This window comes from Notechis scutatus, chromosome 14 (assembly GCF_049901735.1).
Source record: "Notechis scutatus isolate UNSWTSFEM ecotype Mainland chromosome 14, rNotScu1.2, whole genome shotgun sequence".
In the NCBI taxonomy this organism is placed as follows: Eukaryota; Metazoa; Chordata; class Lepidosauria; order Squamata; family Elapidae; genus Notechis; species Notechis scutatus.
Window position 1 is genome coordinate 10,903,115 of NC_142022.1, and position 27,400 is coordinate 10,930,514.

At 63.9% G+C, this 27,400-nt stretch overlaps 5 protein-coding genes across 17 annotated transcripts; 3 read left to right on the forward strand and 2 right to left on the reverse strand.

Moving 5' to 3' along the window:
• Positions 1-576: 576 nt before the first annotated feature.
• On the reverse strand, positions 577-7,027 carry LOC113424319 (death-associated protein kinase 2-like). 12 transcript variants are annotated; one of them, XM_026685976.2, is made up of 13 exons: positions 6,719-7,027; positions 4,441-4,500; positions 3,900-4,030; positions 3,430-3,651; positions 3,183-3,321; positions 2,967-3,096; positions 2,654-2,702; positions 2,345-2,371; positions 1,883-2,035; positions 1,595-1,640; positions 1,426-1,515; positions 1,214-1,306; positions 577-1,111 (listed from the first exon to the last, which is right to left on the reverse strand). In XM_026685976.2, the coding sequence occupies exons 2-13, from the start codon at positions 4,495-4,497 to the stop codon at positions 1,031-1,033; spliced, it is 1,218 nt and encodes a 405-aa protein (XP_026541761.1). In that variant the 5' UTR covers positions 4,498-4,500; positions 6,719-7,027; the 3' UTR covers positions 577-1,030. The 12 variants fall into 12 exon arrangements, with proteins under 12 accessions (XP_026541761.1, XP_087799514.1, XP_087799517.1 ...); XM_087943388.1 differs by having other exon boundaries at positions 1,595-1,670; positions 6,719-6,829; XM_087943391.1 differs by having other exon boundaries at positions 6,715-6,772.
• Positions 7,028-7,555: 528 nt separating this feature from the next.
• On the reverse strand, positions 7,556-10,241 carry PRCC (proline rich mitotic checkpoint control factor). The gene is given in 11 exon segments (XM_026685983.2): positions 7,556-8,626; positions 8,716-8,781; positions 8,860-9,003; positions 9,173-9,219; positions 9,222-9,276; positions 9,351-9,382; positions 9,385-9,538; positions 9,541-9,731; positions 9,734-9,782; positions 9,861-9,953; positions 9,955-10,241. Coding segments are annotated over 11 exon segments (1,017 nt in total). The 5' UTR covers positions 10,054-10,241; the 3' UTR covers positions 7,556-8,539.
• Positions 10,242-10,841: 600 nt separating this feature from the next.
• HDGF (heparin binding growth factor) lies at positions 10,842-14,976 on the forward strand. The gene is made up of 6 exons (XM_026685984.2): positions 10,842-11,022; positions 13,361-13,437; positions 13,611-13,749; positions 14,006-14,193; positions 14,288-14,558; positions 14,713-14,976. The coding sequence occupies exons 1-5, from the start codon at positions 10,993-10,995 to the stop codon at positions 14,307-14,309; spliced, it is 456 nt and encodes a 151-aa protein (XP_026541769.2). The 5' UTR covers positions 10,842-10,992; the 3' UTR covers positions 14,310-14,558; positions 14,713-14,976.
• A 1,481-nt stretch (positions 14,977-16,457) lies between these two features.
• LOC148129563 (uncharacterized) lies at positions 16,458-17,731 on the forward strand (the record flags this gene model as incomplete). The annotated part of the gene is given in 4 exon segments (XM_087943393.1): positions 16,458-16,701; positions 16,788-16,808; positions 16,811-17,218; positions 17,405-17,731. Coding segments are annotated over 4 exon segments (987 nt in total), but the record flags the coding sequence as incomplete, so codon positions are not given.
• A 1,025-nt stretch (positions 17,732-18,756) lies between these two features.
• NES (nestin) lies at positions 18,757-26,739 on the forward strand. 2 transcript variants are annotated; one of them, XM_087943392.1, is made up of 5 exons: positions 18,757-19,643; positions 20,750-20,874; positions 21,420-21,493; positions 21,942-24,493; positions 24,527-26,739. In XM_087943392.1, the coding sequence occupies exons 1-5, from the start codon at positions 18,837-18,839 to the stop codon at positions 25,541-25,543; spliced, it is 4,575 nt and encodes a 1,524-aa protein (XP_087799518.1). In that variant the 5' UTR covers positions 18,757-18,836; the 3' UTR covers positions 25,544-26,739. The 2 variants fall into 2 exon arrangements, with proteins under 2 accessions (XP_087799518.1, XP_026541750.2); XM_026685965.2 differs by having other exon boundaries at positions 18,760-19,643; positions 21,942-26,739.
• The last annotated feature ends 661 nt before the right edge of the window (positions 26,740-27,400 follow it).

Sequence of the window (27,400 nt, forward strand, 5' to 3'; positions counted from 1 at the left end):
GAAAGGAAGCAGCAAGGTGACCCCCTCCCCCTTCGTCAGAGAGGCAAAGCCCCCAAGGCCTTTCAGCTCAGCGGGGGGACCTTGGGGTGCAAAGAGGCCCAGGAGGGCAGAGCCAAGGGAGGAGGGGCTGGGAGGGATCTCCCCCCTGCGGGGCGCTGGATGACCCACAGGAAGCTAAGAGGACATTGGGCGAGGGGTTAATTCAGGGGTTTTCCTCTCCCCCTCCAGCAGGCCCAGGGTCCTGGCTGTTTTCTTTGCCCGGCCAGTGGAAGCCCAGACCCACCGCCCGGTGGGTGAACTGGGGAAGGCGGTGGGCACTTTCCCCCAGAGAGGGAAGTTGGCGCCAGAGCTCTCAACACTGGGAGTGAGCTGCCCCCTGGTGGCCATCCCTGGCCCCTGCAGCCAGCTGGAATTGTGTGGGAGGAGGAGGAGGAAGAGGAGGAGACCTTTGGGGGGGACTTCTTAGCCTCTTGACCCCTCTCTGCCTGTCCTTGCATCGACCACCTCATTGCTGTGACCACTTTGCCATCGGAATGCAAACCCGTGAAACACAAAAGAACGACACGCAACACCTTCTTCCTGTGGGGCTTTTCCCCTTTTGACAAATACATGTATATATTTTTTTTAAAAGTTACAGTCGGCCAGGCCGTCGCTCCCGGCTGCTCTTGGTCAGACGCTTGAGGACGGTTCTCCAAACAATGCAGGGGGAGCCCGGGGGTTTGGTGGGGTGGGGGGAGCAGCAAGGGGCCCTCCCCACTGCATGAAAAGGGCCTTTCCCCACAACCCCAGAGTCAAGGAGAGCAGAGACCCCCAGGACCCCCGTCTCCATTCCCCTCCAGGACCCCACTGAGGCTGCCCCCCCAGAGCAGCTGGTGGGACAGGGAAGGACCCCACCCTCTCTGCGCTGAGCAGCCTCCCATTTCTGGCCACTCAGAAGAGCCAAGCGCTGCCTCCTTCCGGGAGGGGTCTTTCCTCCCACGTGGTCGCCCTGGCCTCTGAGCATGGGCAGAAGGACGGAGGCTGGCTGAACTCAGGAGCAGATGCTTCGACGCCTGCGGAGCAAGACTCCCGGGCTGCAGGGCTGGTCTTCCTGGTCGCTCTCGCAGTCCCGCTGCAGCCCAGAGCCAGGAAGGTGAGAAGGTCAGGGGGGCAGGCAGCCCTCCCGCCCCCACCCCACCCCAAGGCAGCGAAAGGGCTCCTCCCCTGCACCCACCAGGGCCATGGCCTCCTTGTCCGGCTTCTGCTGCTGGCACAGGAGCCGCAGGCGGCAGAGACGGTTGCAGGCCGAGACCATGTGGAAGGACAGCTGCGGAGGGAGGAGAGAGGCTGAGGCTGGGACAGGCGGCCCATGAGGCCGGCTGCCCAGCATGGGGGGTGGGGGGAGCGGGCAAGTGGCTCCTCTGCTGCTGAGCTGGGGGAGCTCACCTTCCACTTCCGGCGAGCGTTGAATTTACGGAAGTTTTTCATGTTGATGGAGGAACGGCTCCGGTTCATGGCCTGCTTCCGGGTGAGGGGCTGGAGGGGCAGGAGGAGAAAAATTGGAAGGGGGGAGGGAGGGAGGGAATGAGGGAGGGAGGGAGGGAGGGAGGCTTACCTTGATCCAGGGATGAAGGAGACACTCAGTGGCCGTCATTCGGTCCCTAAGACACAGACCAAAATCCATTGTCCTCCTTGGGGGCGGAAGGGAGCCAGGAGGGACCCCAGTTGTGGGAGCAGCCATCCTGCCAACATGTGCTACTCCTCCCTTTTATTGTCCTGGTCCTTACTTTCTGCTCCAGGAAGGACGTTCTCCCCCCTCTGGGTGCTGCTCCTGCCCAGGGAGGGCATCGCCCACCTTTTGCAGGGCCTGGGGAGGGAGCCGCAGCCCTGGGCCGGGCGTTACCTGGGCTCCTTCAGCAGGAGTTTCTGGATGAAATCCTTGGCCATCTCCGAGGTTTGGCTGAAATACTTGGCCTCGAACTCGTAATTCCCGGAGACCACGTTGGAGAGGGTCTCCTCATCCGTCTCCCCCTGGAATGGGGACATCCCGCTCAGCCTGGGGGGGGAGGATTGGGGGGGCATCAGAGCCGCCACGCTGGACCAGAGATCCATCCTCCCCTGCCCCAGGCAGAAGGAGCCACCAAGAGCCCTCAAGAGGTCAGTTCAAAAGGGGGCAGGGAAGGGGGGCTGTTTGGGGGTCTGAGTTTCCCGATTGCTTCCATTTCCCTTTTTCAAAGCTGGCCAAATTCCCTCGGAGCTGAACTCTGCCTGCCCCCACAGTCAACTCCATCCCCTTCAGAGTCTGCTGAGTGGGGGCCCCCAGCACTTCCCTCCCCGGGGGAAAAAAAAACCTTCAGGTACTTACAAGATGTAGGTGATCACCCCAATGCTCCTAGGAGTAAGGAAAGGGAGCGCTGAAGGCCCGGGGGGGCTCTTCTCGGCTAGAGGTCATTTCTGTCCCCAGAGACCTTGTCAAGGTACACACAGGGAGGGGTGGAACAAAGAGGCCCCTCCCTGACAGGAAAGGGGTTTTCCTCTGCACAGCTGCAGCTGAGCAGCCCGAGACAGAAACTGCCTGCAACCACTTCCTGACCCTCCTTCCCCCACAGGGCTTATCCAAGGTCTGCAGGATGCCCCCCCACTTCGTCCTCGCTCCCCCATGGCTGCCTCTTACCACATGTCTGTGGCTGTGCTCAGGGCCTCGTAGTTGATCACTTCAGGAGCTGGGGAGAAAAAAATGGAGGGGAGGAAGTAGGAGACCAAATTGGGCTCCCAAGACCTCCTCAGGGCCCCCCAGCTGCCAAAATTCTGTTTCCCCCACAGCCGGGGGGGAGGCGTCTTCAGGCCGATAAGGCAGCCCCCTGCTTTCCCCAGAGCGAAACCGTCCCTTCCTTCTCCCAGCCAGGGCTTGGCTGTGACAGAAGTGGGACTTGGGGAGGCCCAAGCGATTCCTCAGCCTCCCTGTTTCTGTGGGCCCAGAGTCCTACCGATGTACTGGGGGGTCCCACAGAGACTTTTGTAGACCACCCCTTCCTCCAGCTTCTGGGCCAGCCCAAAATCGATGATCTTGATCTTGGGGTTCGGGGCCTCCTTCGCCAGCAACATGATGTTCTCCGGCTGCAGGAGAGAAGGGAGACCGATGGGAGCTTCTGCCTCCCACCCGGACTCTGGCATGGGGCACCCCGGAAGCCCCCTGGCCGTACCTTGAGGTCAAAGTGAGCGACCCGGAGGGCGTGCATGTAGGCCAAGCCCAGCAGGATCTGCTGCAGGAACTCGATGGCTTCGTCCTCGGAGAGCAGCTCTTTCTCCGCAATGAAATCAAAGAGTTCACCTCCCAGGATGCTGCAGAGAGGCGAGGGGTGAGCGACTCCTGGAGCCCCCTAAGGCTCCCCTAAAACCCCCCAAAAGGGCCCTTTGGGAGGAGGAGGCGCTTCCCCGCGGGGCACTCACAGCTCCAGGATCAGCACCATCTCGGACTGGTTGGCAAAGACGTCGTAGAGGTGCATAATGTTGGGGTGCTGCAGCTGCTGCAGGATGCAGACCTCACGCTCCACCTGCTCCCGGTCCAGCCCCAGCCGGCTGCCCTTGCGCTTCCGCACCTTGATGGATTTGGCCGCGTAGAAGACGCCAGTGCTCCGTTCCTGGCAACGCCGGACCACCCCGAAGTGTCCGCTGCAGGGGGGAGGTGGCAGGAAGGGCAGGGGGGCTAGAAGTCAGGCGCTCCACAGAGGGGCCTCTCCTGTCCTGTGGGGGGACTGGCAGAGGCGGCCAAGGCGGGTGATGAGGCCCAGGAGACCCCAACGGCCTTGGTGGGTCACAGGAGCCCCTCTACCTGCTTGCCTTCTTCACAGCCCTGCAAGGAGGAGGAGGAGGAAGAGGCAGAGCGGCTCCCTCCGGTCTCCATAGCCTGCAGGCCTCACCTGCCCAGCGTCTCCAGCAGTTCGTAAAGCTCCTCCACGCTGCAGTGGCGGAAGGGACCCGCTTGGGCGGCACTGGGCCTCGCCTCGGTGCCCAGGAAAACCTCATCATCTTCCAGGCTGCATGGGGGCACCTGAGGCAGCAGGAAAGGAGGCGGCTGAGTGGCCAAGAGGGGCACCCACGCCTGAGCTACAATTTGGCCTGGCTGGCAAGAGGGAAAAGGCTGGGGTACTCGGCTGTGTGGGCAGAGGATTCCCTGGAAGAGACAAGGGGAGTGGCCTAGACCTGGGGGGAGTTGCTGGAGAGGACCTGTGAGCGCTTTCCCTCCCTCCACCTCACCCCAATTTCAGTCCCTCCAGCCATTCTACGCAGCAGCCGCAGTTCACAAAATCTGCTTTTGAAACCAACTGGTTTCTCTTGCGGACCCTTTCTGATGGGGTGGGACTCCTCTTTCTTCCACCCTGTCCCAGACCCCTCGGGCTATCTGCAAGAGGCAGCAGGGGGAAGGAGGGAGGGGAAGCCTGGGCCTGGTGCCCCCCTCACCTGGATCCCTGCAGCCCCCGGGTTGCCACGGCAGGTTTCGGTTCCATCTCTCGCCATCAGCTGCAGAGGGAAGAAAGCCAGAGGGTCGCTCTTGGCCAGCAGCAGGCGGGCTCTTCTGCCTCGCGCCCCCCTCCGCACTATCCAAATGGGAGGGGGGGACACCCCGCGTCATGTCAGGCTGCCGGCCGGACCCAGAAGCCGGAGGAAGACACCTTAAAGGAGGAGGGACTGTACTGGAAGCAACGGGGGTCTTCCGCATCCCCCCCCGTCCTGGCCCCGCCCAGCTGGACGCCACTCCCGGGGAGGAGAAGGGCTCCCCCGTCTGGTTCGAGCGGAGGAACTTCCGAGCCAGGAGGCGCCCGCTTTTCTACCCCTTACCGGACGCGGGAGGCTCCTCCCCTCCTCTCTCAGCACCCCCGAGAGGGACCCTCCGGCCCGCGGCTGTAGCGGCTCCCCGCTCCTCCCGCCCAGGGCGGGCAGTCGGTCGCCTCTGCTTCCTGGTGCGTGAAGCTTCGCCCGCCCGCGGGAGGGCAACGGAGCTGCGCAGCGCACCTGCACAAACAGCCGAGCCGGGCTTCCCGGCGGACGGTCTCCGGAGCCCCGAAGGGAACCCACCACATGTCCGCCGGCGCTGGGTTGATCCGGCAGCCTCCGAGAGAGGCCTGGAAGGAGCGGGGGCCCCCTGGCCAGGGACCTCGATCCCCAGTCGCCACGGCCACGGGCTCCCTTGCACCGACCCAGCTGGCGCTGGCGCAATCGCTCCGCCAGCTCCGGCCAAGCGGAAGCGGCGGCCTCGGGATTTTCCCAGGCAGGTCGCAGGCAGGAAAGGCGGCTCGGAGGACGGGCTGGCCGCGCCCTGCCCCGAACACTGCCGCCTCCTGCGTGTCTGAGCGCCTCCACCGCCTCGGCAGCAGCTTCCCCTTCTCGCCCCCTCCCCTCGCCTCCAGGGCTGCACAGCTTGGCTGGGGGCGGGGGTTGCAGATCGCTCCGCAAAGGCAAAGCCAGGTGCCTGGGGGCTGCGGGGGTCCCCATCCCCTCTTCCCAGTGACCGAGATTCACCTCAAACGCCTTTGGAGGTTGGCGGGCCGCCAGGCAAGGAGGGCATCCGGCAGCTCCCCTCCTGCCCACCAGGCCCGCATCCCTTGGCAGGGGCAGGGCAGCGGGCGAGGGGCTGGCAGGGCAAGGGCGGCCGCGTCTAGGGAGGCTGGTGCGGTGTGGAAAGAGCCCGAAAGAAGGAGGGGGAGTCCCACCTTTCCGCTCTCGGGAGTCCCTTGGGCAGCCGAGGAGAGGAGAGGCGCCTGGTGACGCCCTTCGGAAAGTTGAGCAGACGCCGAGGGTCTCAAGGGAGCATCGGGGGAGGAGGTCCCCAAAGACAGGCTCCCTCCTCCCCGGCCAGGCTGCTTTCCTTTCCAAGCGGGATGGGGGCTGCCGCGTCCCCTGGAATCTGCCCCTTTATTCCGCCCGAGAATAACTGGACTTTCGGTCTCCGGCCCAGGAGAACAAAGGCCTCATTAAAGGCGAGGGAAGAGCAGGGCTTAAATGGACAAATGTGTTGCAATTCCTGGATTCTTGATCCTCTTCCAGCCCTTTTATGCAGGCCAGGAATGTCATAAATACGGGGGATTTTGGCTGGCGGGCGACGCAGGCGCTTTGGCCGAGGCCTGGTTCCGCGGTGAGGCTCGGGGAAGGGGCGCTCAGCAACCACCTCCAGGAAAAATCGTAGCCCCCCTCCCTTCCCGTCCTCCTCTCCCGCAAACAAGCATACTGTGTTTCTCTGATGGGATCCTTTCCCAGCACAGCCCACCCTCTCAGGGTACAAAACGCCCGTCGGGGAAAGGAGAGGAAAACAAATCTGCCAGCATTTTTTGCAGCTTGAGTCATATCTCAACCCTGGAACGAGGCTGTGAGAGAGGCAGAAATCCCACAGTCTCACCAGATTGAGAGAGGGAGCGTCTTCGCTTTCCAGGACAGGGAGGTCTGAGCGCGGCCTGCCATCAGCTACCTGGACAGGTGTCTTTTACATTCTCTCTCTCCCGTGTCCTGGCATCAAAGAAACGGGACCAGTTTCTCGGGACCTGTAACGGTTTCGCGAAGGGCTTCTTCCTTCTAGCGGCAGTTGTCTTCGGTTCCTCCTTTGGCTCGACCCGGCTCTTCCCGCTCCACCGCCCCGAGAATCAGACCCCGCGCCCGGGGGCCCAGCACGCCTAAACGCGTCCATCCTTTCAGCACCAACCTCCCCTCCCGACCACCGCGGAAAGCGCCCGCCCGGGGTACCTACAGCTCAGGCACGGGAGGGAGCGCGATCCGGAGCGCCCGCCGCCGCTTCCTCGCCGGAGTGCGCTGGAAGCCGCCCCCGCGCCGGGACGGCGGCCGCCCACCCCCACCCCCCGCAGACCGGCTCGGCCCCTTCGCGCTGCCTGCCAGACCCTCCTGGAGGAGGAGCGGCCCGGCGGGGGGCGCCCCATGCGCTTCGGGACCCGAGTGCTCCGCAGGGGTCGCAAGGAGGGCCCGGCACGCGGCAAGGCTCTGCGCCCGGCCCGACTACTAGTCCCCGGGGGTCCTGGAGCGGGGTCGAGAGCTGCCTGCCAGACCCTCCCTGGGGGAATGCCCAACTCCGCCTGCGGGAGAGACTCCAGAACCAGAGCCATGCTGGAGAGCTGGAGCAGGAGCAGAATTGGGCCCTTTATGGGCTTAAAGCCCTTTTGTCTTCCACAAGTGGTCCTCAGGCCCAGCAGGATGAGGCCTGTCCCCCCCCCAAGAGCCGAGTCCCAGGGGGCACCCGCAGCCCACAGAGGAGGGGGGCTCATCATGGGCTCTGGACTCCCACCAGGGAGGAGAAAACAGCCCCTCCCCATGGGCAGCTGGAGCCCAAAGGGGGCCAGTCCTTTTCCTTAGCAGGACCCCCCTGGCTTAAGGGGGGCCCGCTTGGCAGAAATGGAGGGGTGTCCCTCCACAGCTGCAGACCCAAGGGCCACCCTCCCCCCTTTCCCGGAAAGTGTCCTTGGACTGCAGCCCTGGGCCTCTCTTGCCATCTCTTGTGCCCATTCTTCATTTCATTTTTATTCCCGTAACCCTTTTCCCCAGACGAATCCCAAAAGGAAAAGGAAAAAACAAATCAATTACTGAATGAGTTTTATTTTCAAATATTCAAAATAGGGATAGAGAGTTTTCCTAAGTACTAAAGTGTTCAGGGAAATAAACCAAGATCTTTTTAGAAAAAAAAACAAACCCCTAAATACAGATACTCTGCAGCAAAAAGGGACGTCCTTCCGCGGAACAGGAAACGGCTACAATTCTGAACAGGTGTGGACAAAGACTACCAGGAGCAGAGGAGGAGGAGGGGGGGCGTGATAAGAGTCGGCTGGGGGGGCTGCCCAGGCTCAATGGGGGGTGGCGGCACAGGAGACACCATCACCCTGCCCTGCCCTCCTCCAGGGCTTGCTCTGCGCATTGGAGAAGGTCCGTTAAGTGGAAATGAAGTGCTCCCCCCTTTTAAGGACCGGTCTGAGAAAAACAAACCCAATAAGCTATGGGGGGGGGAAGTTCTGAAGAGGTGGGTCTCCTGGACAGGGGAGGGGGGGGAGACCTCCAGTTTCTGAAATTGAAACCCCGGCTGCCAGGGAGGCCCTGGGGACGACCGGCAAACAAAACCAGGAAGGGTGGGGAGGGGGCAGAGCGGTGCCAATTCACGAAAACAAGACCGTGCCGCGGCCAGCAAGAGGACCCAGACACGGCCAGGAGCACAAGCACCCAGGAGGGATGCTGAGGGGGACGCAGCCCCACAGCCAAGCCAGGCGTCCAGAGTGAACCGGAAGAGCCCCCTGCCCTCCAGCGGGGGGCATTCTCGGGGGTGGGGTGGGGCAGGCGGCCCCGCCAATCCAGGCAAGGCTCCCCCTGCCTTGGCGGTTCCTTGAAAGAAAAACGGTTGGAGGGAAACCCAGGAGCCTCGTGAATCCAGGGGGCAACAGCGGATACGGACCCTCGGCCCTTTGGGGTGGGGTGGCTGCACGGCCTCCTGCGGCGGCTTCCCTGGCAGGCCAGCGGGCCTCGCTGCCTGGCAGAACAGGGTCCCGAGTTGGCCCCCTCGGCTGGGAAGGGACTAAAAGCCGTACTTGGCCTGGGTCTGACGCCGGCTGAGCTTGTTCTCTGCCCAGCTGTTCTTCAGCTCCAGCTCACGCTCTTTCGCCTGGGGAGGGGGGCACAGAGATTGGGGGGGGGTCAGCAAAAAGGCCCACCTTGGAGGCAGGGAGGCAGGCACGGGGGAGGGGGCCTCACCTGGTGGATCAGGTAGGTGATCTGGTGCTTCCTTCGCTGCTGCCCGGTGGGCTGCTCCCCCTTTTTCTGAAGGGAAAGGAGAAGCTCAGGGGCCTTGGCCCAAGAAGGCCCCCACCCCCGCTTCTTGGGGCCCCCCGCCCAGACCTTGCTGAAGGACTTCATGCTCTGCTCCTCCGTCAGGGACTTGGTGAGCCACTGCTGGACTCCGCTCAGCTGGTCGTCGCCCCGGATCTCCAGGAAGCTGATCTCTTCTCGGCCGCGGTTGCGCTTGCCTTGCAGACGCTTGAACTGAGCGGGGCGGGAAAGGGACACGGGGGTCGGGGAAGGGTCTCTGCTGCCAGGCACCAAAAGCACCCCGACCCCCTCCCCCAGCGAGCGGCCCGGCGAGGCTCTGAGCATCCGGGGCAGGGAAGTGGCCCCGCAGGAGGCTCTGCGGGGCAGGAGAGGCGAGGCTCACCGCTTCGTCGTCCATGAAGGAGGCGGGGGCGGCGTCCGCGCTGCCCTCGGGGGCTGCCCCAAGCCCGGGTCGTTCTCCGGGTAGTAGCCCCCGCCGTAGTAGCCCTGCGGGGAAAGAGCGGTCAGAGCGGCGCCCGGGACCCTCCTGCCAGACCCCCCCAGCCCCGCAAGCCCCTCACCGCGTAGGGCGAGCCGAAGTCCGGGCCGGGCGCGGGGGCCAGCCGGGCGGGGCGGGGCGGGCGCCGGGTGGCGTCTTGAACTCCAGCGGGGCGTCGGCGCCGTCCTGGCCGTCGGGCTCGGTGCCGGGCGGGAGGTCGTCGGGGAAGGCGGCGACGGCGACGGCGGGCGGGCCGGGGGCGGCAGGGGCGGCGGCGGCGGCAGCGAGAAGAAGGGCTGCGGGGGCTCCGCCTCGCCCTCCTGGGCCACCTGCCGGGCCACCTGCCGGGCCGCGCTCTTGGCCGCCGCCTTGATGGCCGAGGGGGAGGGCGGCGCGGCGGGGTCGGTCCTGCGGGGCGGCGGGGCTCCGCGGCGGGGCTGCGGGAGGAGCGCGGAGAGACCCCGGGCCGCGCGGGCTTCTTGGGCGCCGGTTCCTCCTCCTCCTCCGAGTCGGACTGCGGGAGAGACAGAGAGGCCGGGTCAGGCGGAGGGGCGGGCGGGGGCGGGGGGCTCGGGGCCCGGACCCCGCTCACCTCCTCGGGCAGACGCGGCGCCGGGATTCGCACCGGCTGCCGCTTCGGGGCCGGGCCGGGCCGGGCCGCCGGCAGGACGGAGAGAAGCCCCCTGCGGGCCCGTGGCCGCCCCTTCGCTCTCCTCCTTTTCCTCCTCTTCCTCCTCCTCTTCCTCCCGCTCCTCCTCGCTGCTGGCGTAGGCCACTAAGGACATGGCGGCGGCGGCGGCTACGCGAGTCCCAGGCTTCGTGCGGGGCGCTAGGCCGCGGCTCCCCCCATGGCAAGGGTACCTGCCGGAAGACGACCGAGCGCCCTGCCTCCTCCCTGCGGTCGGCCCCGGGCGGCGGAGAAGCCCTGGAAGCAGAAAGCGGCCCGGCACCCGCCGACCGCCTTCCTCCGCGCTCCAGCGGGGGGAAATGGACTACCGCCCCCAGAAGGCCCCGCGCCGGAAGCCGCGATTGGCTGGTGGGCGCTGTGGCCGCGCGGGGCCCGCCGGGAAACCGAGGACGGGCAGCGGGAGGCTCCCTCGCCTGGCTGCTCGAGCGCGCCTCTGTTCCCGTCAGCCCTTGCGCGGCTGGAGGGGCCCCGCTGAGTGGGGGGTCTGCCCCCAGGGGCCCCAGCGGGGTCTGCGGGGCGGGGCCCGTTTCAAGCCCGTCACAATCGCGACCCCCGGGACCCCCGCCCGCTTTCTGCGCGGAGCGGCGCTGCGGGCAGAGGTCCGGCGGGGAGGCGCGCAGTAGCCAAGCAGCCCCCGCTCGGCCCCGAGTGGGGGTCTCCGGCTGCCCCCGCGGAGCAGCCCCGCCGAGAGCCCCGAGCCTCCCGGGAGGGAGGGGGCGCTGGGCGGGGGGTCCCTTCCTTCCCCGCGCGCGGCCCTCCCACCGGCCGCCAGCGCCGCCCTCGCCGCCTCCCCGCCCCGCCAGCCGCCTTCGCCCGCGCAGACAGCCAGGTTGGGCGGCCCTTCCGAGCGCGGCGCACCGAGGAAGAGGCGGCGGGGGCGCGCCTGTTGCTGCGGAGGAGGCGCGCGGCGATCGCTCGGCCAGGGCGGCCTCGGCGGGGGCGCTGCAGCAGCGGCGGCGGCCTCCCTCTCCGCCCGCGCCATGTCCCGCCCGGCCGGCCGCGCGACTACAAGTGCGGCGACCTGGTCTTCGCCAAGATGAAGGGCTACCCGCACTGGCCCGCCCGGGTAAGCGCCGCGCGCTCCACGGTGGGTGGCGCGGCCGGGCCCGGCCCTCTCCCCGCGCGGGGCCGCCTTCGCCGCCGCGGCCGGGCCTCCTTCCTGCCGAGCGCCGGGCTGCGCGGGGCCCAAATCTGCCGAGGGCGCGGCGGGCAGGTGCCGGGGAAGCCCCCCCGCTCCGGGAGGGAGCTCGGGGCCCGAGAGGTTCGCCTGGGCACTGAACCCCGGGCGGGGGGCGAGGGAAGGCCGCCTGCAGCCGCGCTGCTCGCTCCCTCGGCGGCCTTAATGGCCCCGCGCCTCCTCCTTCCCGGGCAGCGCCGTTGCCCTTGCGAGCGGCGGGGCCCCCAGCGGGGCGGCTCCTGGTGAGCCACGCGGCCTCTGCGGTTTTGGGGTTGGTCTTGCCGCGTCTTTTGCAACGCTGAGGACTAGAAACGTGGCTCTTTTCCAATCTGCTTGCATTGTGTTGCCGATCAAGGCGAAGCAGCGGCCGAGCCTTCTGCCCCCGTCGCTGGGGCGCTTGGATAGAAAGTCGGGTCCTAAGTTCGGTTCATCCAAGGACACCCGGGGGTGCCAGGCAAGGCGGGCCGGCCTCCCCTTCCGTGAGGGAGGGGCTGCCAGGGGGCGCACGCTGCCTGCCCACCTAACAAAGGGGGAAGGGGGGGTCCTAGGGAGCCCGCCTGCCTTTGCCCCGGAAGGGTTGCACGGGGGAATTGTGGGAGTTGAAGTCCCGGCTGCCAGGGTTCAGACCCTGGTGAAACGGCCGAGCAACCGCAGGCATGAATCCCTGGCAGCCTTTTCCTGAATCGGGCCCAGCTTCCTCCACTGACACCTGGGGGGACGGACCCTCAGGCCATCCTCCAGCAAGGGGGGTCGCACTGGGGAGGCGGGCAGAGTGGGTGAATTGGCCCTGGGGGTCTTTTGGGGCATCCCTGGAGGAGCCTTCAGCCTACTGGGAGGAAGGGGAGGGGCTTCCTTCCGAGGAGGGGGCGGGGGGCTCTTCTCTGCAGGGGGAGGGCCCAGAAAAGGGATCGGATTGCTGGCTGGGCCTGGCCCTTCCCCAGATCACAAAGGAGCTAACCTGGCAAAACAGGGAAGGGGCTTTATCCCAGAGGGGCCCTGCTGGCCTCCCGCCCTGCAGCCCTTGGGGGCCTAGAGGGCCCCTTCCTCCCAGCCACCTGGCGGGCTTGGGCAGGGCTTCTGTGCCACCCCCCTCCAGCTTTCCCATCCCTGCAACCTGATGGGGCTTTTTATTCCCAGCATGGAGGTATCACTCCCAGCTAGCAAGGTCTCCTTCTTATTGGGGGCTTGGGTTATGGAGAAGCGGCATCTATCTATCTATCTATCTATCTATCTATCTATCCATCTATCCATCTATCCATCTATCCATCTATCTATCATCTATCTATCCATCTATCCATCTATCCATCTATCTATCTATCTATCTATCTATCTATCTATCTATCTATCTATCTATCTATCTATCTATCTATCTGTCTATCTATCTATCTATCTATCTATCTATCTATCTATCTATCTATCTATCTATCTATCTATCTATCTATCTATCTATCACATCCCTTACAAGATGATACGTATAAGAATAAACATGAGTAAGAATACAGGAAATGGGTGAGAATAAATGGGGACCACAGGAGAGGGACGGTCGGCAGGATGGTGCCCCTTATGCCCCTTCCAGGCCGCTTAGGGTTGATAGGCCTGCTTGCTTGCAACCCCGAACAGCTGAGACCTGGAAAGTCGGGGGAGGCTTTTGCTTGGTCTTGTCTGGACCAGCAGCTGCACCCCCTGGGTGAGTGCAGGATCCCCAAAGACCAGGAGTGCGGCTGGGGCTGTTGGAGGGGCCGGGTGCTTGGGACTCCGTTGGGTTCGCCCGGGCATTGATTGGGCATTGTGGGGGGGTTGTCTCACCCTCCTTTCGTGCTTGGCGTGTCATTTCCTTTGGGGGCACCTGTTCAAAGTCTGCTGCTGTGCCTGGAGGGTTGTTAGCTGCGGGGGGAGGATTATGCCCCGTCTCCTGAGGCCACAATGGGGGCCTTTGTTCAGCCACCAGAGCTGCACAAGCACTTGGGCAAAAGATGGAACCGCAACGGGCGGGGGGCTGGGGGACAGAGTGTGCAGGAAGAGCCTGGAACCTCCCTTGCCTTGGGCTGGGTGGAGCCCCGCCAATCACTGAGGCACCTTATCTCGGGTGACCACGAATAAAAGTTCTACCACTTTCAGAGAAGGGTGGGGGGAATAAGCTGGAGGGGCCCAGGATTCGTCAGAAACTCAGGCAGGGGAGCAGCCCCGGCCAAGAGGCCTTCGACACCCCACTTTCTCTCCCCCACAGATCGATGAGATGCCGGAATCGGCTGTGAAGTCAACTTCCAACAGATACCAGGTCTTTTTCTTTGGGACGCACGAAACGTGAGTAACGCCAGGAGCCGGGCTCCCCGGGAGGCGCCCACAGGGACCCCCCCAACTCTCCCTTCCTCTCCCTGAGGGGCATCTCTGTCTTCCAACGGGTGGGAAGCAGGCCCTCCCCGCTCTTCAGGTGCCCTTTTGATGCTAGCCGAGTCTGACCACCCACCCCCCCGCAGGGCCTTCCTGGGTGCCAAGGATCTCTTTCCCTACGAAGAGGGCAAAGCAAAGTTTGGCAAAGCCAGCAAGCGGAAAGGCTTCAGCGAAGGCCTGTGGGAGATCGAGAACAACCCCACCATCAAGGCCTCGGGGTACCAGGTGGGTGGAACATGGGGCCCTGACCTGGCTTAGCCGTGGCCTCCGTGGCTCCGATACCTCTAACTCCATGCAGCCACAAGGGGCCCGGGGTGGGGGGGGGGGGGCAAGGGCCCTTCAGCATTAGCTGGGCTGATAAAGGTGCTAATAAACAGGGATTGTTATGGGATAAGCCGAGTCCACTTCCCCTGGACCCTGTGGCCGGGGCCCGCTGGCCCTTCTCTGGGCAGCCCCCACTGATGGCAGCTTGCTTTGGCAGCCGGCTCAGAAGAAGCGGCCCCTGGAGGAAGGGAGGGCCAAGAAGGAGCCGGAGGCTGGCGGGAAGGGCAGCCCCAAAGGCAACAGCCCCGAGGAGGAAGAGGAGGAGGGCAACCTGGTGATTGACGAGCAGGTCAGGGAGAAGAACCAGAAGGTTTCCCACAAGAGGAAGGCCCGGAGGGCCCGGAGGTAGGTCGCCTTGGCAGGAAGGTGGGCCCAGGACTCTCCCCCCCCCCCCCCGGTCCATGCCGGCCCCAACTGAGAGCGGCCTGCCCCCTTGCAGGACTCCTCCCTCAAGCGCATGAAGGACAGCAGGGAAGACCAGTCGGAGGCGGCTGGGGAGAAGCCGGGCTGTGAGGACGCGGCCCAGGAAGCTGGGAACCAGAAGTCGGAGCCAGGGGAAGGCCAGGGGAAGAATGGCGGGGGCGGCAGCCCCCCCCTGATGTGCTCGGAGGAGGCGAAAGAAAGGGAAAGGCTGCCCAAGAGGAGGAGGAGGAGGAGGAGGAGGAAGAAGAAGAAGAAGAAGAGCAGGAAAGCAGAGATCGTGAGAAGAGGTAGGCAGGCACGGTGGGGAAAGGGGAGCTGGGTGGAACCTCCATGGATCAGCACAGTGTGTCTTGGATATCCCCTGCTGGGGGAGGTGCCAGAATCCCTGGTCAGCTATGCAGGGCTCAAAGTTCCCACCTTCTTCTTCTCCTCCTCCTGCAGCGCGTAGCCGGCGCTCTGGGTTTCCTCGGTGCTACCAACCAGATTGCATCATCCTCTCCTTTCCGTGTCCGGCGCTGGGCGGGAAGGGAGCGCAACCCGACATTTCCACCCCAGGAACAGGAAACGGCCTCTGCCCAGCCCGCCTGCATCTCTCCTGGCCGGCCGTTTCGCCGGTGCTACGCTTTGAGCTAGTCCTAATTCGTAGAGGGAATGTACGGATCGGTCGCTTTGGAATAAACGCAGTTGGGTGCCTTTTTAAAAAAACCATGCAGCCGTGCCTTGTCGTTTCCTCTTTGGGCAGCAGAGGGGGTCCGGCGAGGGGGGAGGGGGAGGAGGAGGAGGGGTTGCAAAGCCTTTTGCACGGGGTTTGGGGATCTTCAGGCCTTCCTTGGGGAGGGGGTGCCCATCGGCCATTGCAACTGGTTGGTGGAGGAAGAGGACCCCCAAAACAGACCTTTGCCTGCGGGGAGGGAGGGGGCTTCCTCTCCGGCTTGCCTTGTTCGTGGCGTCTGCAGTTTCCCCCTGGGCGGCTTCCGGTGTTGGCAGCTGCCTTGCACAGCTGAGTGAGGAGGGGCTCCTGCAAACATTTGGGGGCCAGGGACCACAGGAATCCTGGAGTTGGAAGAGGCCATGGGACCACCCAGCGCAGCCCCCTGCCCACCGGGCCCCTTGGAGCTGGGTCCCGGCTTGTATTTGAATTGAATTGGGGGTTGGTCCTCCCCAAGCCCACTGCTACCCCGCAGGGTGCTTTCTCCCAGGAAGAGAGATTTGGGAAGGGGGCTCCTCCTCCTTCTGTGGCCTCTGCCTGCCTATCTGGCCAGCAGAGTTCTTGTAGGAGGGTCCGGGGGTGGGGGCAGCTCTGACCTCACAAAGCCTCGGAATCCGGGGGTCCCGGAGATGGCCGGAACCTTCCGAGCAGCCGCAGCTGCAGCAGCAACAACTCAGACCGGCCCCCTCGGCCGCGGGATGGGAAGCTGGCTGTCCTGTTTAGGGGGCAGGTACTGACGGGACAGGAGGCAGGGACCCCCAACCCCAGGCAGACCCCTTGGCTGGAGGGAGGCTGGGTGTGGGGAAGGGCCCCCTCCCCTTAGCCTCTTCCCAAGCACACATAGACAGGCGGGGATGATGGGAGCTGGCCTCTGCCCACCCAAGGGGCTCCCATACTCCATTCTGGGAGTGGGCTGGGCTGCCCTTCCTCTTCCGGCCTGGGGGATGATGCCCTCACCCCCCTTCCTTTCCTGCAGGCCCAGCCTTGACAGCAACCGCGAGTGAGTGGCCTCTGGGAGCCCGAACCTCCCTCCAACGGATCAGGCCCAAGGGAGGCCGTTGGCACCTTCATCTCCTTAACACTGGTTGGGTCGGGAGATCAGCCCAGAGGGGCCCCGTGTGGGCAGGGGCTGGGGGGGACTGGGCTCCTATGAGGGATTCCCCCCAGGCCTCAGGTGGCTTTAGTGTTCCTGCACTGGCAGAGTTCGCTGTGGCCCCTTTTGGGCAGCTCTGGGGGTCCCCCAATCCCCTCACGGTGGGCCAAGGGCTGGCCAGAGGATGCTGGAGGAGGGGGGTTTGGCCCTGGGGACCCTGGCCTGCTCCTGCTGACCCTTCTTGGTCCTCTCAGGAGCCTCCCAGGAAGAGAGAAGAGACAGAAGATGGTGAGTGCTGGCTCCGGTTCCTGCGGGGGCGCCCTCCCCCTGGGCGAGGGCAACCCCGGGATGGGCCGGGCAGCAGCGCTCGGGTGCTGATCCTTCCTTCCCTCCCTCCCGCCGAGACTAAGACCCGCTTCTCCTGCCCCTGCAGCAAGGACGCCGCCTTCGCCTTCTCCTCCGCCTTCGCCTCCCCCGGCCTCCGGCTCGGGCTCCCGCGACTTCGCCGCCCCGCCGCCTTCGGCCACCCAGGCAGCGGAGCGGGCGCTGGGCACCGCGCTCAGCCTGGAGGCGCTGCAAGAGCGGCTGGAGGCGCTGAAGGCCCTGCAAGGCCAGTACCTCCGGGGGCGTAAGTATCCGGGCTCCTGGGGCCACTGACCCTCCGGCCCCCGCCCCCGCCGCCGAATCCTGCCCTTCGCTCTCCTTCCGCTCCAGAGCTGAGGATCCGACGCACCTGCCGGGACTTCCGCGCACCCTGCGCGCCCTCAGCCTGCAGATCTGCCGCAGCCGCCGGAGACTCATTCGCGCCGAGGTCCGCCTGCAGCACCGGGAAACCGAAGGTGCGCGCGGCTACCGGCCGCTCCTCGCCCCCGCCCCCTCCCCGTCCGGGGCTTCGGCCGACGCTTCTCTCTGCTCCGGCAGGCGCTTTCCCGATCCGCCCTCGCCGCCTCCGTCCGAGCTGCTGGCCTTGGCCTCCTCGCGCCAGGGACTCGCCGCCGCCGCCGCCTCCCTCTCCGGCTGCTCCCTGCTGCTGCTGCCCGCGCCCCCGCCGCCGCCCGCCCCGCCGCCGCTGCCGCCGCACCTGCCCGACCTGCACGAGGCGCTGGAGACCTTCCTGGAGCGCCAGGAGCGCCACCTACACGACCGTGAGTCCGCCGGTGGGGGCGCCTTCCCCGGGCCAGTCTCGGGGTCCTGCTCCGCGCCCGAGGAAGCGCAGCGGGCCGGGATGGGAGACCGCGTCCGGGACAGGTGGGGCGGGGCTCCAGGAGCTGCCGCTGCGGGCAGTCGGGGGTCTGGCTGGCGGAGCCCCGAGGTTGCCCTTCTGCTTCCAGGGCAGAGAGACTACCGGGGCTGCCAGGAGTGCCTCCGCTCGATCAAGATGCTGCGCGGCCAATTGCGCCGAGTCCGGAGCCGGCTGTGGAGGGTGGAGGCGGAGCTGGGCATCCAAGTGCCCCCGCGCGAGCTCTCCGTGGAAGACCAGGAGGACGAGGAGGACGAGGAGGACGGCCCGCCCTGGTTGCCCCCCGCGCTGCCGGCTGCCAGGAGGGAAGAGGCGAAGGGCCCGAGCGCCCGGAACGCGCCCCTGGTGGATCCCGCGACCTCCGGCCGGCTGCTGCAGCCAGAAATCCCTGCCTGCCCTCAATAAAGCTTTTGGAAAGTCTTCTGCTGTCGAAGCCACCGCGCGGGTGGGGCAGAAAAGGGAGGGGCTTTGGTGACTCCCCCAGAAAGAGATTTGGGGGTGAGTTTCCTGCGAGTCGTGACAATGTTAGCGGCTGGTCTGGAACCTCTCTCTCTCCCCACCAGCCAACGGCGGTGCCCACTCGGCTAACCTGGGCTGGGGACTGAACCGAGTTCTGGGCAAATAAGTTCCGCTGGCAAATAAGCGCCGAGGGGAATTTGAAAAGGAGGGAACTGCCCAGGAGGGGCTCCCTGGGATGGTCTCGGCACCCTCCTTTGCAAAGGGGAAGGTTCCGGCTCTCCAGCCCCGTCGCTAGAAAGGTCTCAGAGGCTGGATTGGCACAGAGTGGATCCAAAGGGAATGGGGAGATTCTGGAGCGGCAGCTGCCCCCAAGTTCCCCGGGTGGCCTCCGAAACTCCACCTAAGCTCCACCTTCTGTCCACCAGAGGGCGCCCTCTTCCAAGGCACGCTCGCTGTCCCTCCTATGGGCTCCTACGCAGCCCCCCTTTGAAATCCTGCTTCCCCCAACTCCTCCTCCACTCCCCCCAAACACCCCTCCGGCCTCTCTCTCTCCTAAAAACCGGCCTTTTTGACGTGGAGCACTAATGTATGTGGGGTGCACAGAACAAAGAACCCCCCAAAAATGATGGCACCCCCAAGCCTGCCTGGAGCCCATCTCAGCACAGCTGTCTGAGCACCACTCAGAGCCTGGTGGCGTTTTCTGCCCCACATTCCCTCCCTCCCTCCTGAGGTGCATGGTGCTGGGGAGGGGGAGGAGAGGCAACTGGGAGAACCTCCCTACCAGGGAGATGTTGAGGAGCCTCTTGATTTCCTGGGGGGCACCACCGCCAGGGGGGAGCAGCTGCCGAGGAGGCATTTCCAAGCCTCCTTTCCTCCCACCCGCCCCGCCGGCTTCCCGAGGAATGCTGCTCTTCTTGGGCGATGGGGGGAGGTGTTAAGCCCAGCCTCCTTGGCCAGGAGCCTCCCCTCCTCCATATGAATCGCCCGTGCGGAGCTGCCCAGCCCTTGTTCACCAGCCAGGCTCCTCTCTCGGCTGGACTCTGCCTCCGACAGGCGCCTGGAAGATGGACAGCTTCCTCAGCCCCTCGCGGCCTCTGGGAGAGGAATCTCTGCAGATGTGGGACCTCAACAAGCGCCTGGAGGCCTACTTGGCCAGGGTGAAGTTCCTGGAAGAGGAGAACGAGCTGCTGAAAGCCGAGATCCAAGGCCTGAAGGGGGGCTTGGTGGAGACCCCCTGGAGGGCCAAGTACGAGGTGGAGGTAGCCACGCTCCGGGCCACCCTGGACCAGGCCTATCAGGAGAAGTGCGTGGTGGAGCTGGCCAGGGACTCCCTCTACGAAGAGGTCCAACAGGTGAAGAGCAGGTGCCAGAGGGAGAGGGCGGCCCAGGAAGAGGCCAAGATGTTCTTGTCCCTCAGCAAGAAGGAGATGGAGGAGGAGAAGCGGGCCCACATCTGGCTGAGGGAGAAGGCCACCCAGCTGGAGAAAGAGATGGAAGACCTGGTGGCGGCCCACCAAGAGGAGCTGCTGCGGCTGGACCAGGAGACGACCAGCTTCTCCCAGAGCTTGGATGGCTTCCGCGGGGTGCCCGTCTGCTTCCAGCCGGTGGGAGTGGAAGACTACGCCAAGAGGCTCACCAACATCTGGAAAGGAGCGGTGGAGACCTACAAGATGGAGGTCTCGCAGCTGGAGGCTTCCCTCTGCGAAGCCAAGGAGAACCTCTGGAAGGCCACCAAGCACAAGCGGCAGAACCAGCTGCAGCTGCAGCAGCTGGAGAAGGAGCTGGCCAGCCTCAAGGTCCGGAAGGAGACTCTGGAGGAGAGCCTCTCCCAGCAGTGGGCTCAGCAGCAAGGCGACGCCGAGAAGCTGCAGGTGGGTCTGGAAGGGATGCCCACCTGCCTGGGGCGGCTTTTTGACCAGCTCTGCCCCTAACGGCAACTTGCTGGGGTCCCAGGTGGGCAGCGGACTGGAGGGTGGGCGAGTGGCACCTGGAGGGCTGTTGGTAGCTTGGAAAAGTGGCTTGTAGGCAGGAAGTGGAGTGTTGCTGGCAAAAGGATGGCCTGGCATTTCCTCTGAACCAAGGCTGTGATTCAGCCACTGGCACCTGGTGGGGCTGGGCAGCTTGAGGGCTGCAGGGATCACATCAGCTTTGCCCAACTCTGGGTGTCATTTCCTCTTGGCTGGGGAAGAGCCGTCCCTTGTGCTCCTCCAGAGGATACGCCCCCCCCACCGTCCCCTCCATTCATGGCCTCCTGAAGCCCACAGGACGCTTCTCCTGGGACTGGTGCGCCCTCTTTGCTGCTTGGATGTGAAGACGAATTCGGGGGGGGGCGCATTTCCTTCTCCTCTCACGTTTCCTTTGGCAGATGCAAGTCCCCCCCCTCCCCCAAGCAGGCTGCAGGGGCCTGGGGAGCTGGGAAGGGGCCCTTCCCAAAAGTCAGAAATGTTTTCAAGGAAAATAACGTTTGTGTTCAACTTTTCTTATCCTTCCAACCCTGAAGGGGAGGGGGACATGCCCCCTCCCTCAATCGTCCGGAGCTCAGCAAGAGGGAGCCCCGCCCTGCTGCCCTTGGAATGGGGAGGAGGGGGGTGGAAGGCGAAAGTGAACTGCCCGGCCGGGGCCCTTGAATCGCTTTGCTGGACCAAATCGGAATGAAACGGGAGAACTTTAAGGCTGAGCTTTGGAGGCGGCTCGACCGGGCTTCGAGGCTGGAGCCGAGCAGAACAAAAGATTTTCTTTCTGGCCCGCTTGAAAACTGAGCGCTGGGCTGCCACACCCACTCGCACGGCAGATCGGCGGGATTTCCCGCAGTTGCCGGCGGGGAGGGAGGGAGGGAGGGCGGGGGTCCTGCTGCCCGAGAGCCCAGCTGGACCGCCCTGGGGGGCTCCTGCAGCGTGCCCCTTCCCCCTCCCCCCAGAGAGCGGCTCCCCAGGGCCGCGGCTGCTGACCCGCCGGTGTCTCCTTCTCTGCCGGACAGATGGCCATGGAGGCGCTGGAGGAGGAGAAGCAGTCGCTGCGCAGCCAGATCGCCCAGGTCCTGGAGGACCGGCAGCAGCTGGTGCACCTGAAAATGTCGCTCAGCCTGGAAGTGGCCACCTACAGGTGAGGGACGCCCCCTCCGCAGCTCCCCCGGCCACCCAGAGAGCTGGACGAGGCGGGGGGCTCTAAAATAAGGCCGGGGGCAGCTACGCGCAGCGACCGCCCCCCGACTGAAGGGCCCAGGAGCGCCGGTCCGCTTCCTTCTCCTGCGCCTCTGCCTCGCCAGACGCGCCTCCTGCCTTGCAGGCGGCCCGCTTCTCTCCCGCGCCATGGGAACCTCCCCTCTGCCTCCCCTTCTCCTTCCCCAGACGGTTCCCACACAAAAGGAGGCGGGGGGGGGGCTCCTGTTGATTAGCATGAAAATGGCCCCGCTGCCGGTAAGCGGGGGCGGGAGGGCGGCCGGCAGACTCCGCATGATGTCACCACTATCCTGCTCCTGCTAGCCCCCTCCCCTCCTCATTCGCGGGGGAGGGGGGAGCCTCCCAGCGCTGGGAAGGTGGAGAAAAACCTGGCAGGGAGAGGCAGCTGCCGGAGGCCAGGAATAACCCGCCAGGAATAACCCCCAGCGCCTCCCGCCCCTGTCTCAAGAATCCCTTTCTGCCTTGCAGGGCCCTCTTGGAAGCCGAGAGCTCCAGGCTGCAGCTGCCGGCAAGTGATCTCCAGCTGGCCAGGGAGCTCAGAGGTAGGGATGAGTGGGGGGCTTCCAGGGGAGGCCGAAAGAGCCCACTTCTCCCGCAACAGACAGAGCTGCCCTTCAGCAGGCAAAGTCCAGGCTCTGCTGAACCAGAAAGAAGACGGAACTGGGTCGCCCCTCCCTGTTGATATAAATATCCAGCCCCCCCCCCTTCATAATGTCTGCTTCCCGCAGGAAAATGGGGATTGCCCTGAACTACTTTTCAGAAAGGAGGGTGGCCAGAAAAACGCGTCGTCCTCGTTGGGGGGGAGAGGAACCCATCCTCCCTCCCCCGGGATGCCTGGCAGCCCTTCCCGGGAGGCTCTGCTCTCCCTCCCCCCACAGATGGGCAGAGTGGGGCAGTTCCCTCCTCGGGTGGGTCCCTCTTAGCAGAGGGCGGCCTGGTTCACTGGAGGCCGCGGCCTTTCCTCACTCTCGCTCTTTCTGTTGCTTGCAGATGCAACAACTGAATCAACGCTCGGCCGGTTCCAGGGGCCGTCGGTGGATCAGGGCCGCTCGGGGAGCCGGGATGTCCGCCCCAGCCCTGTCGCTTTCCCAATGCTTTGGGGGTTCCAGAGCAAAGTCGAGTCACCCTCCTGGGGGGCCAAGATCCCGAGCTCAGCGGCCAGGGAGTTCCAGAAGGCCAACGCCTCCCTCCGGCAGTCGCAGGCCACCAAGAGCGCCGATGGGCTGCCGCCGCCACCAAAGGAGGCCTCTGCTTTCCGCCTGGATGCCTCCCAGCGCAGCCAGAGGGTGACGGTCACCCACATGGAGAGCCCGTCCCAGTCCATCTTCTGCACCCACCCCCCGCTGGCTTTCAACTCCGTGGAGCCGGAGGAGGCTTTGGGAAGGTCCCCTGGGGGACTGGCCGATGGAGGGGAGAGCGGAAAGGAAGAAGCGGAGAGGGAGGCCGAAGGTGGAGGAGAGGAGGAGGGAAGGGCCTCTGGGGAAAAGGAGGAGGGAGAAGAGATGCCCCCAGCACAGAGAGAAGCCCCAAATGGGCCCTTCCTGAGCCAGATGGTTTCTGAAGCCGTAGAAACTGCGGTCCAGGAGGTGAGCCCCAAAGAAACCCCCCTTGAATCCAGCTTGCTCAAGGCGGGGAAAAGCCCAGCAGGCATTTCTTCCGAAGAGGAGCAGCCCCTTCCCCTGAGGAGCACCGAGGGGCTGGAGGAGGCCCAGGAAGACCACCGAGGAGGGGGCCAACCCACCGACCCCCTGGAGGAGCTCCGGGTCTGTGAAGACTTTGCAGAGGTCAATGGTGGCCAGGAAGCCTGGGCTGAGCTGCACGGGACCGAAGAGGCCTGGCCGGCTCTGGAGGCAGAGGCCCCCTTGGCCCTGGGAGCAGAATTACCGAGAGCAGAACCGAGGGAAGGAGGAGGCGAAAAGGAGGCCGGTGAAGAAAGAGGGTCTCCAGAATGGAAGGAGAGAGTGGGGGAGGAAGAGCTGCCTGCTTCGCTGGGGGGGATGCTGGGCAAGGCATTGGGAGAAGCACCCAAGAACTCAGAATTTGCCCCGGAGGCAACCGCCAATGTGAACGGCAGCCAGGAAGGCCAGGAGCTGGGCAGCCCCCCAACGGATGTCCTCCAAGGGGCCCCAGAAGTGGACCCAGAGGAGGACTGTGGAGGGGCTGAAGATGTCGAGGTGGTCAGCCCAAAAGATCTCCTCTCCCAGGAAAGGAAAGAGCCCCAGAGTCCCCCCAGGTGTGACCTGCAGGCAGAGCACCTGGAGGGGGAGGGAAGCCCAGCCAAGGGGGGCTGCTCACCCCACCCCCCTACGGTGCTGCCTGCAGGTGAAGACCAGAAAGCTGCTCTCGTCCTGGAGGCGGAGCAGGAGAACTGGGAGAGGCGAGAAGAGCTGCTTCCGGAGACCGATTCTGCTCCGCCAGAGAAGGAGGAGAAGGTCTTCGGCATGGGAGAGGATGCCCTGTCCAGAAGCTCAGGTCCTGCCATAGAGGAAGAGCCAAAGGCGGTTGAGAGCAGGGAAGTCGAGGAGGAGGAGGAGGAGGAGGAGGGAGAAGGTGCTGCCGGACCTCTCCCCACAGAAGATACGGGAGATGAAGGAAGAAGGGAGACCGACGGCTACTTCGATTTGGAGGCACCCAAAGGGATCTTGGAACTGGGGGCAGCCTTGCCCAGAGAGGACCTGGCAGGCGTCCAGGGGCAGGAGACGCTGCAAGGAGAGCAAAGCATGAAGGGGCCTGAAGAGGAGGAGCAGAAGGGGGGAGGGGGGCTCCCAGAGACCCCGTTGCAAGCTGAAGGGAGCCCCTTGGAGGAAAGGGACTTGGCGACAATCTCCGGAGGGCCAGAAAGTGAGGACGTCACAGATGCCCTGCAGATGGAAGAGCTACGTGGTGCCGTGGTGACAGAGAGCCTGCTGCAGGAGAAGGAAAACGGCCCCGGGGGCTCTGGGGACAAAGGATGGGGGCTGGACAGTCCCCAGGCAGGAGAGCAGCTGGCCGAGGCTGAAGGCCCCTCCAGGGAAGAGGCCACCAGCCCAGAAGACGTCCAAGACGCCAAGGCATCCCAGAGGGAGGATTCAGGGTCCCAGGAGACCCCCGAACACTCCGACTTCCTCCCAGATGCCCAGAGGGAGGGAGGAGGGGCTGGGGAGGAGAACGTCCAGCGAGGGGAGACCTTGCCAGGCCAGCCGGCTTTAGACAATGGGCTGACCATGCCCGAGACTCCAGCCCTTCTTCCTTCCTCGGAGGGGGAAGAGATGCCCCTTTGGACGCAAGAGGTGGAGGCTCCCATATTAGAAGAAGAGCCTGCAAGCCTTTGGCTGGCCAAGGAAGGCAGAGGGGAGGAGGGCCCTCCAAAGGGAGAAAGCGGCCACAGGGCACAGGAAGAGGGGGGCAAGCTCAGAGGAGCCAGGGGTTTGGCAGAAGCCCTCATCCAAATGTCGCCGCTCACAGGAGACAGGGAGGCGGAGGGCCCCGGGGAGGCTGAGCAGGAAGAGCTGGAAGAGGCCCGTGGCCTGGAGCCAGAGGAAGACCCCTGGCAGGAGGGGGAGGTGGCCAGGGGCCCAGCCACCCCCAAGGAAGAGGTGGGCGCAGGACTCCCTTTGGAGCCAGGAGATGGCTTGGGGTTCCCAGCGGACGGGTTGGACCCCAGCTACACCCAGCAGGAGGAAGAGGAGGAGGAGGAGGAGGAGGAAGATCAGGGGCCCTTGGAATTTAGCGACCGAGAGCCTATGGATGTGGCCCCTGCAAAGGTTTCCCCCCTGACCAGCGTCACGGATTTGGGAGAAATAGTGCTGGAAGGCGACAGCTTCCTGAGTGGTCCGAAGGGGGCTGTGGAACCTGACCTGCTGGAACCCTGTGAGGACGAAGGTTTCCATGTCTTGGATCCAGAAGATCTGATCCAGCAGAAAATGGTGGCTGTGGAAGATCCCCCAGGAACCGGCTTCCCTGAGACGTTCCCAGAGGACGTGGTGGGTCTTCCACTAGACAGCAAGAGAGACCCCAACATTCTGGAGATTGTAGAACAAGCCCTGGAGTTCAACCAGGAGTTGAGGAAGGCAGCTGAGGACGAGCTGGGGGGGCTTGGCTCCCCGGAAGAAAGGCCTCTCGATGCTCCCCCACCCCTGGCTCCCACAGAGGCTCTGGAAGGCTCTCCCCCCACCCCAAGGGAAGCCCACCCATTGGGGGGGAGCCAGGCTAATGGGCTTCAGGAGGAGCCAAGCTGGGATGAGTTCCCAGGCGAGCTTCTCAACAGCCTTGGAGACGAGGGTTTCACCCAGGAGGGGACTGTCGCCCCACAGTTCTGCACCGAGGGCAACTCCCCCGTGGCAGAGACCACAAGCCAAAGTCCACCCCCAGTCCCAGCCGGCGAAGAAGGGTTTAGAAGTGGACACTGCAGCCCTGAGGTTCTTGAGAAGGTCCCCCTTGGTCAGGAGGCCCTGGATGAGAACATCCTGGACGACCTGCGGCAGAAGGCCTGTGTGAAAGGAGGCAAGGATACCAAGCTGGAGCCCTTCCTGTTCAGGGACGAGATTCGGTGCCAACCCCTGGGATTCCGGCCAGAAGGGGACCTGGATCTCCAGCCCTCGGAAGACGCCTGAAAGGTCCCCGTTGACCCCTTAATTCCAGCCAGTGACAAGCCGCGTAGTTCCTGCTAGACGCTCCCCTTCTGTCTCAGCCCCCCCGACTTTCCTTCCTTCCCTCCCTCCAAATTTGAGGTAGCCCCACTGACAATCAGAAGCTTCGATAGGCCACGTTTTCAGCCCTTTCATGTTTTCCATGGTAGGCTTTTTATAAAATACTTTTTAAAAGGAAAAAGGCATTCAAGCCCAGTGTCTGATAGCCTTTGTCTTCCCCTTAAGTGTAACCCGCAATTTGGCAAAACTGTTTTTGTTTTCTTAAGAAAATGGAATGTTTCATCCGGCTCTAGTCCTGCCCATCAGGAAAACAAGTCCTTTAGGAAGGTCCAGTCTCACACCTTGTTTTTCTAAGGGAGGCGCCCTGGAGTTCTCCCGCCAAACTTTTACAATGTCCCTCCTCCCCACCATTACCTGGGTCAGAAGGGCACCATTACCCAGCGCAGAGCTTGTTTTTGGCTGCAGAGCACCCAGAATCCCCCAATGGAGTGTGCTGGATGGGGAATTCTGGGAGTTGAAGTCCTTACACCTTGCAGTTGCTGTGGCTGAGACAGGTGGATCTAGAGGGAGGGTTTCTTTTCTGATAATGGCTCCTGTAAGATGTGCCTTACTTTAGGAATACGTGGAACAAACTCTGGAGTTTTCAGTATAAACGTGATTTGATGCTGCTCCCTTCTCGTCCCCGCCTTCTCTCCTTCATTTCTCAGGAATCTCTTTTCCTCTTATCCACTCGCCATCTATCTCTGTGGGGGAGGGGGGGTCTCAGGGCCCCCATGCTTTTGAATGGGGCAGATCTAACAGCCCTGGAAGAAACATCCCGTGTTTCGGTCCCTTGGAATAAACTCAGAACCCCTCCGAGCCTCTGCCAGCCTCCGTGCACCTGCCCAGCTCACAGAAGCGTAGCAAAGTGGCAGCCGAACATGTTTCCTGAACATGGGTTTGATTCCCCCTCCCCTCTTTTTAACGGGAAGGGTTCAAGCACCCATCCAAGGCCAGCCCAGCCTCAGAGCGTGGGCAGAGTTCTCCAGAGGATGTTCCAGAAATAGGTTCCAGTGTCATTCAGGGCCTTCTGTGATAAGGCAGGGTGATAAAACACCGCCGAGCTCCAGACGGTGCCTCTGAGACCCTAATAAAGCCATTGGTTTCTTATCCCGTACAAACTCTCCGTGTTTTGCTTCACGTCTTAAAAGCTTCACCCGTGTTCGTTCGGGGGGAAAATGGCTGCCGTGACCGACCATACTGAAAAAAAGCTGAGGCATAAAGAGACAGGGATGAAATCATTTTGAATACGCACACAGAAAAATACATTTTTCTGTGAAAAGAAGCAACAACCCTCCACTCTCTATTAGCTTTGCTTCGCCCCTCTGCAGGTTGGATGCCACGTGTTGAGCAGCCGGTACTTTAGCCAAGGCGGGTGAGGGAAGTGGAAGGTCGATGGGTGGAATCTTTGCAGATCCTTCCTGGCTGCAGGAAACAGGTGCTCTGACCAGTGACCAGGCAGAGAAAAGGGGACTTTTTATAGCTAAGACCAGATGGCGGAAGGGATGGGAGACCTTAAAATATGCATTTGAGCCCTGATGCAGCTGAACCACCAGCTCCCTCCCGAGCAGGAATATTTGGGGGAGTTGGGAGAAAGTTAAATGTGGCTGCCTCCCCCTCCCCCCATGGGGGGGCACAATAATGGACAGCCCACCACCTGTTTCTGCCCTTGTGTCACTTGTGGCTGTTTTTAATGCTGAAGCAGAGCCGGGAGGGCTGGGAGGGGGGGGGGCTTCCATTCCATCTGGCCCAGCGTGGCAGACCATTTGGATTCAAAGTCTT

What these genes read in the sequence shown, in the direction of transcription:
- LOC113424319 (XM_087943384.1), bottom strand. Translation starts at nt 5,472, where the DNA reads ATGGGGACCCCCGCAGCCCCCAGGCACCTGGCTTTGCCTTTGCGGAGC. An exon ending in TGGGACCCCCCAGTACATCG is followed by an intron (nt 2,703 to 2,966) that starts GTAGGACTCTGG and finishes TTTTCTCCCCAG; the next exon opens with CTCCTGAAGTGATCAACTAC. An exon ending in GGGGTGATCACCTACATCTT is followed by an intron (nt 2,036 to 2,344) that starts GTAAGTACCTGA and finishes CTCCCCCCCCAG; the next exon opens with GCTGAGCGGGATGTCCCCAT.
- HDGF (XM_026685984.2), top strand. Translation starts at nt 10,993, where the DNA reads ATGAAGGGCTACCCGCACTGGCCCGCCCGG. An exon ending in TTCTTTGGGACGCACGAAAC is followed by an intron (nt 13,438 to 13,610) that starts GTGAGTAACGCC and finishes ACCCCCCCGCAG; the next exon opens with GGCCTTCCTGGGTGCCAAGG. An exon ending in TCAAGGCCTCGGGGTACCAG is followed by an intron (nt 13,750 to 14,005) that starts GTGGGTGGAACA and finishes TTGCTTTGGCAG; the next exon opens with CCGGCTCAGAAGAAGCGGCC.
- NES (XM_026685965.2), top strand. Translation starts at nt 18,837, where the DNA reads ATGGACAGCTTCCTCAGCCCCTCGCGGCCTCTGGGAGAGGAATCTCTG. An exon ending in CTGGAAGTGGCCACCTACAG is followed by an intron (nt 20,875 to 21,419) that starts GTGAGGGACGCC and finishes TCTGCCTTGCAG; the next exon opens with GGCCCTCTTGGAAGCCGAGA. An exon ending in GCTGGCCAGGGAGCTCAGAG is followed by an intron (nt 21,494 to 21,941) that starts GTAGGGATGAGT and finishes TGTTGCTTGCAG; the next exon opens with ATGCAACAACTGAATCAACG.